This window comes from Peromyscus leucopus, chromosome 7, assembly GCF_004664715.2.
Source record: "Peromyscus leucopus breed LL Stock chromosome 7, UCI_PerLeu_2.1, whole genome shotgun sequence".
Lineage (NCBI taxonomy): Eukaryota > Metazoa > Chordata > Mammalia > Rodentia > Cricetidae > Peromyscus > Peromyscus leucopus.
The window spans coordinates 47707108-47714508 of record NC_051069.1 but is presented as its reverse complement, the minus strand read 5'-3'; the positions used below and the strand labels follow the sequence as shown (position 1 = coordinate 47714508).

Sequence of the window (7401 nt, the reverse complement as noted above, 5' to 3'; positions counted from 1 at the left end):
GCCCGTTGCTCACCCTTCACTAGCTGGACGATGTTGGGCAGATCATCTCTCCTCTTGGTGTTAGTTTTATTCTGGGGCAAATAAGAACATAAAAACCTTCCCTGCCTACCCCACAGCTTTTTTAGAAATCAAATGAAAGAATGCATAATTGTGTTATGTAAGTTTGTTATCGAAGCGATGTGTTTGTTTGCTTACCTAGTCCTCTCTCTGGTACCAAGGATTCTGCTACTGTCCCGTTTCCGTCCTTACCCTGAGCACTCTGGGCAGAAGCGGAGGTGACCCCACTGGGGGAGATGAGTTCACATAGGAAGCCCCTAGTCATATTATGAGAGACTGTGGCTTACTGACATACAGACCCCTGCTTCCAAGTGAGTGCAGCCTTGTGAAAACCCCAGTGGAAGCATGGGTACTGTTTGCCTGCATTTAGTGAAGCAAAGTGTACATTGCCAACTGAATGACTGGGTGAGAATTCTAAGTCAGAGAGCAATCTCAGCTGAAACACATGCATACCTCTGACTATTTCAGAGGTACAAACCTGACCTGAATTAATGGAACAGCTAAACATCCCAATTACTGCTTAGTGGCAGCTGGAGCAAAGATGAGGGTCTACTGAATAGTCAGGAAAGCACTGGACAGGCAAGCCCTTCCTAGGGGGACACGAGCAGGGCCCTGAGGGATGTCCTTAGGATGAGGCCACCAGGGCAGATCTGTGGGAGGGTGAGGGCTGTGCTGGCTGCTGGATCATAACTGCAGAGGAGCGAGCAGCATGCACGTGGATCTCCCTTGTTGTCAGGCAGAACTCTTCAACGAGGTGGGCTCAGGGAGGGCTCTGTGCCTCCGCTCCGGTGAGCAATAGCCAGAAGCCTTGAGAGGCAGAAGAGGCACTGAGCAATCGATCAGCAGCTGATACTCCGGCTCTCAGGAGGCCAACGGGACTCTCTCACCCCGCTACAGGTGCAGGGGCCGTGAGACTCGACCCTGCCTGAGCCATGCCAGCCAACCTCACAGAGGGCAGCTCACATGCCAACCAGACTATGCCGACACTAAACTCTTCCCCAGTAGCTTGCACTGAAATTGTTACTTTCACTGAAGAGCTGGCAGCAGAGGAGGGGGGCTCCTTCTACTCCTCCTTCAAGGTAAGTGTCCTGGCTTTAAAAGACAGAACAGGTGGGACTGGAGAGGGCTGGGAGTGTCGTGGCTGCTACTAGGGATGGTTTTTATTTCCCTTCCTTTTCCTTCTTTTTCTTTTCCCTTCCTTCCTTCCTTCCTTCCTTCCTTCCTTCCTTCCTTCCTCCCTTCCTTCCTTCCTTCCTCCCTTTCTTTCTAATTAAGGAAGGGGGAATCCCCCAACATGATGAGTTTAAATAATTAGAGCTTCATAGATTTCAAAGCTTAGCACTGTGGCTTCTTAAGAATGCAGATGTTTTTGCTGTTTCCGTGAAAATGTGTAACTCATCAGAAACACTTCTCAATGATATTTCACTCCATTTCACTGGCTGAGAGCACTGTGGTTAACCCTAGAGTAGTGTGTAAAGGGTCTGTTTCTAGCAAAAATAGTAAATTTTCTAAAACTAGACATTTCCCGTCAATGTAAACTCATTTAGCTGTTAGGGTTTTGTTTTGTATTTTTGAACATCAGAAGACTGGGAAACCACATCCCTAGGGACAGTGGCTGACACCTGGAGAGAGAGAGAGAGTAGAAGGCAGGGAGGACCACTTTGTCTTTGTTGTGTCTTCTCAGTGAATGTTAGTGAGAAACAGATTCTTTGAAGAGTTAGTGGTGGTGGTATTTGCAACAGGTTGCTCCCTGGAATAAATCAAAAGAACCTGAGTTTGGTGGGCTTCCCCTCCGTAATATCAGAGGATGATAGCCCTCTCATTGAGCTGGTGCTGTCCTGTTTTATAAAAAGATCTAGTGGACAGGAACAAATCAGGTGTCTAGAAAATATAAGCCTGCTGCTTCACACATGCAAACACTGGGTGGTAGGGCCGTTTCACACCCTTCCTGCCTAATGTGACTCACAGCCGGACCCTTAGTTATCACCTTAAGTCCTTCATGTCCAAAGGAAAACTCTCCAAATAACTCCAGCCTTTGTCATGTTGCTGCTGCTGTTGTTGATAATTCTCTGGTGTTCTTGAGATGATTACGGTTTTACAGTTGGACTTACGATTGTCGTGACATCCACTCTCTCCACTCTACAGGTTCACTCCCCATTCCCAACTTTTAGAATAAAAATTTCAGCTGGGAGCTGTCCAGGGAGTCAGTCAGCTTCTTCTTCAAGGGCAGAGTCCTGTTGTGAATTACTGCTGTCTGGCTTGAGGGAACCCAGTCCCTTAGACCACACACACACACACACACACACACACACACACACACACACACACCAGTGCTCTGAAGCTCCAGTTCATCACCACTGACTAGAGTTTGAACAGTGCCTTTTCTAGAACCAGCCCGCGTTGTGTGCCAAGGAAGCATGGGCTCCGCGCAGGGCTCCTGCCAACTTGCCTTTGATGTTTATGAAACATGACAATAAGCATGCTGAAGAGACTGGCCCTCCCCAAAGGGATAATAATCAACAATAATGCCATCGTTCCAAGGCTCAGGCAGTAAGCATTCTCTGCTGAAGGCTCATTTGCCATCTTGGATCCCACCTGAGGGAATGTTTTGAACATACAAACAAATCCCCATGCCCTGGCTCTCCACTAGTATTAGCACTCTTTGTCCCAGGGATGTCTTTGTCACTAGACACCAGAGAATTGCATCCTCTGTTTCATTCCTGCAGTTAAGCTGGTGCCGGTGCACAAAGAGGAACAGAGAGGAATTATGTCCACTGAAAACCAGGAGCGTTCAATACTCTGCTTCATTGAAAGAAATACACGAATTGACTAAAGCAGAAATTTTCAGATACACAAAAATCAAGGGAGAAGCCTTGGCAACCCAGCCTCAGTCCTAGTGGAACTTTGTTCTGTGGCTGCCTTTGAGCACAAGCAGTTCTGTGACACTGTGCATGCACAAGCCTGTCTGCGATTGAAACCCTTGCTAGCCTTGGCTCCTTTTATACCACATAATTCTAAGGTTGAATGCCTAAAACGTGCCCTATTTACTGCTTCGTTAGTGTGTCCCTTTAATTCATACTGCCTTTGTAAAAAGCAGTAAAAGGAACATAAAACAGAAATGGTGACAGCAGTCTAAGTGGTGGAAATCCCATCGATAGCAGTTGTCATACATTGTACATTGCATTTGTTCAACTTTGTGCCAAGAGCCTTGCTGTGTGACCTCCAGGAAGCAGCTCTGGCTATTTCTATCCTCTCAGCAGAAGCCCTTGGCTTCCAGCTTCATCTGGGCTTATCTAAATTCTGCCTGTTTTTTAAGGTTCAGTAGGAGTTGCTTCCTCCAGAAAGTCCCCCACCCACTGAGCTTCCGTGGACTCTTGGACTGCACATCTTACTGCTCTAGGCACTGTCTTAGACTCCTGCTGTAGTATTTGTTAGACAAGTATGTTGCAGATTCTGAGCTTCTATATCGGTTTCACATTCTCTTCTGGACCCAGCACTTTGCTAGGTACATTTGGTAAACAGAGTATGAACCAAGTATTGACATGCTGCTCCAATCCTCAACGTTCATTGGAATGGGCAACAGGATGGTGGGTTCATCTTGGAAGAAGTGGGGGGACCTGGTGAGACACCATTCATCCCATAGTTCGTCCTTATCCTATGTGGTCTCTACCAACTATACTCAGCAAGGGAAAGAACACATTCACCCAATGCCTACTTCATTTCAAAGCCAATGAAACTAAAGTCAGTAATGGATTCCCATGACTAGAGCCCTGAGTTTCTGTCAATATGTATGCTCCAGTGTCAGCATAAGTCCTGGGAAATTACACCCATCCCATCTTACCTCCCATTGTCTCAACCCTTCTAGCCCACATCCCTGGGACTACTTAGCATTCATATTCTTCCCTGACCCAAAGCTATGTTGGCAGAAGGCACAATATCCCTGTTTCTGTCTTTCTAGTCTTTTTCTTGACAAACTTAGAACCTTTCCTCTTATCCCATTTCTATCCCTCCTGCCACTTGCCCCTTATTTTAAGATCTGCTCTCACTGTCCTGCCTTGATGCATTGTCCTAAGCATGTCAGATTCCTACAAAACGCAGAAGGGCAGTCAAGCACAGGCTTGCCTTCCACCTACCCGCAACTCGGTCCTCCCCAGTAGCTGTGTATAGACACACAGCTGTAGCCTGGAGGTTTTCAGTCAAAGCCTTGGTGTGCTTCTATTTCCAATTTCATCTACCTCAGATGTCACATCCAATTCTCCTCCCTGTGGTTGAGAAGTCCCAGTATTGAGAAATTATCTGAGCTTTGAGAACCTACCAGTTTTCAAATACGTAACTCATTAGAATATACATAGTTATGTCCAAAATCAAGACAAAGGCAAAACACCTCATGCAAACGCCCTTCATCCTACAGGGGATTTTGTTGGCATTATTTCTGGAACTTAGTGAGTGATAAGCAATGTAATTTAAAGAAAGTGGGAGGGAGTGATGTCTGAATCAGGAAATTAGCTAAATTATAAAATGATGCAAATGAAACTCAGTCTTATTACTCATAGGTGAGGGGGGAAATGTGAATTAAGAATACTAAATATTACCTAATCATGATCTTCCATCAAGCCTCCTTCAGCACAGAGTTGCAAATGATATGCAATTAGTCTAACTATTGTTTGAATGTAAACGGTGGCTCCTGAGTGTGTGAGGGTGATGGGACACAGTTGCTCACTGTGTGTACCCACCCTTCCTGCCCTGCTGGCCGATCTATCACGGGTTTTCTAAACATTATCTTTCCTGCTGTTCTAACAAAAGTAAACTTTAACCTAACCTGTCCCAATGATCTCCACCATGCGGCAGCAATGACTTTACTTAAGTTTCTTCATACTGCAAGCTCTGTATAGTCAGACAGTTCATTCCTAAGACCCCACCTGCCAGCTCTACACCAACGTTTCCACCTTCATAGGTCTTACTTCAATACCTCCTTTTGACTTGTCTCCCTCCCTGATGGACCCTTTTCATCCATTGTGTACCCCATATGCCTTGCGGGCCTCATTGCCTGCTGGAGCCCATCATGCATTTTTAAAGTCTCTTCTAATTGATTTCTCTCAGTTTGTTCACTTGGGATCCCTACTTGCCGTACTACAGCTGTCTCTAAGGGGAAGTCTTAGCACTACTCAGGTAAATGTCTAGTAAATTCTGCCCCTCGTTGATTTCTTATGCTATTCATCCCTAGTATACCTGTGGTGCTGCCCTCCACTCTGAGTGGGCTCAGTCATGCATGCAGTCAGTTGTCCAACTTCATCACCTGTAAGACAAGGGCATTGCTGTTGCTGAAAACTTCTTAAGGATGGCACACAATGAACCGGCTGTCTATTAGTGCTTGAAGAGAATGTCTTCTGTTAAATTTCTCTGCATTATTAACAAATTGGATATCAAAAAGCATCATCTTGGCTAATTCAGAGTAAACTTGGAGAGATTTTCAGTCTAGGGAGGATCTTCTCAGGCACTGGCTTAAGAAAATCATCTAACTCTAAGGATGACCTCCTACGTAAGCAGTGGTCAGGGGGCATCCATACAGTTAGCAACAGGGCAAGACAGCATTAACTGAAAGGATGTTTTGTTAACCATCCAGAGCACTAGCACTCATCCTTCTGAACTCCTGTCTGTCTCCTATCTGGAGAAGGGCCTATGTCCCTTTGTGACAGTTCCTTCAGGTTCCCGGATCTTAAACCTCCTCCTTTCCTTTTCTCTTTGCTGGATCACTCTCTCTCTCTCTCTCTCTCTCTCTCTCTCTCTCTCTCTCTCTCTCTCTCTCTCTCTCTCTCATGTACGCGCGTGTGCGCGTGTACACACACACACACACACACACACACACACACACACACACTCACGAATGGAAGTAAACAATGGTCCTGTCTCTGCCCCCCTTTCTCCCAACATTTGCATCTTAAATGTATATCTTCATGACATCTGGGGAATCTAGAGTCTCCCAATTCTTTTATCCTGCGGTCTTTTTGCCTACCAGGCACTTTCTCATCCAGTTCTCTCTCCCAGCAGGAAAAGCAACACAATTATTCTCTCCCCACATGTCTCCTCACATCTCACACTACATACCACCAACAGTCCCTTCTCTTCAGCCTTCTTTCTGTGATGGGAAAATTACTCCCTATGTTCTTCCATACCCTTTGCCAAGACTCTCTGATCTAAATGATCAAAGACACATCCCATATGTGTGAGGGTGTGCACGTGTATGTACACATTTAAACCTATTTATTGAAAACCATTCTATATCATTTTTCATTTAATTTTTTTCATATATTTTGATTGTGTTTTTATCCCCCAACAACTCCAGATACTCTCCACCTTCTTACCTACCCAACTTCATGTCCCCTATTCTTTCTCATAAACAAAAATGAAAATCAAAGTAAACAAACAAAAAACAATAAAACAACAACAACAACAACAATAAAATAAAATACTCCCTTTCCCACATACACACACAACAAAAGTATGGAGTCAGTTTTGAGTTGGCCAACTACTCTTGGGCATTGGGATTGCCCTGGAGTGTGGTTGATATACTCCGTAGTCTTGGTCAGTGTTTTATTGCTGGGAAGAGAGACATCCTGTCTAGGGTAACTCTTATAAAAGTAAGCATTAATTGGAGCTTGCTTACAGATTCAAATGTTTAGTTCATTGTCATCATGGTGGGGACCATGGCGGCATGCAGGCAGACAAGGTGCTGCAGAACTAGCTGAGAGTTCTGCATTCAGATCCATAGGCAGCAGGAAGAGAGAGATAGAAGCTCACTCCTGTTGCTGGAGGGCTTCTCTCCAGGTTCCACCAAGCCCCACAGTCCCACAGTCCATGTATAAAATAATCACTCAGACGCTTTGATTACTTATAAACTGTATGGCCATGGCAGGCTTCTTGCTAACTGTTCTTATCTTAAATTAATCCATTTTTATAAATCTATACCTTGCCATGTGGCTGGTGGCTTACCGGTGTATTTACATGTTGCTTGTCCTGGTGGTGGCTGCAGTGTCTCTCCCCCTTCTTCCTGTTTCCCCAATTGTCCTCTCTCCTTGTCCCGCCTATACTTCCTGTCTGGTCACTGGCCAACAGTGTTTTATTTATATAGCTCGATATCCATAGCACACCCCCAGTGACACAATTCCCACAACAAGGCCATACCTCCTAATCCTTTCAAATGGTGCCACTCCCTGATGAGCAAGTATTCAAATCTCTGAGTCTATGGGGGCTATTCTCATTCCAGCTGCCACACCAGGGACATTTCATTGGTTCCAATGGATTTTCCCCTTTCTCAGCAGTATCAATTGCAAATAGCTTCTTGGT

General features: G+C 45.3%; 1 protein-coding gene across 1 annotated transcript in view; it reads left to right on the top strand.

The window, feature by feature from the left end:
* Positions 1 to 717: 717 nt before the first annotated feature.
* Positions 718 to 7401, top strand: part of Npsr1 (neuropeptide S receptor 1) — a 192980-nt gene continuing 186296 nt past the window's right edge. Inside the window, 1 exon segment of the mRNA XM_028872595.1 lies at positions 718 to 1136. Coding sequence (XP_028728428.1) covers positions 990 to 1136 — 147 coding nt within the window. The 5' untranslated portion in view covers positions 718 to 989.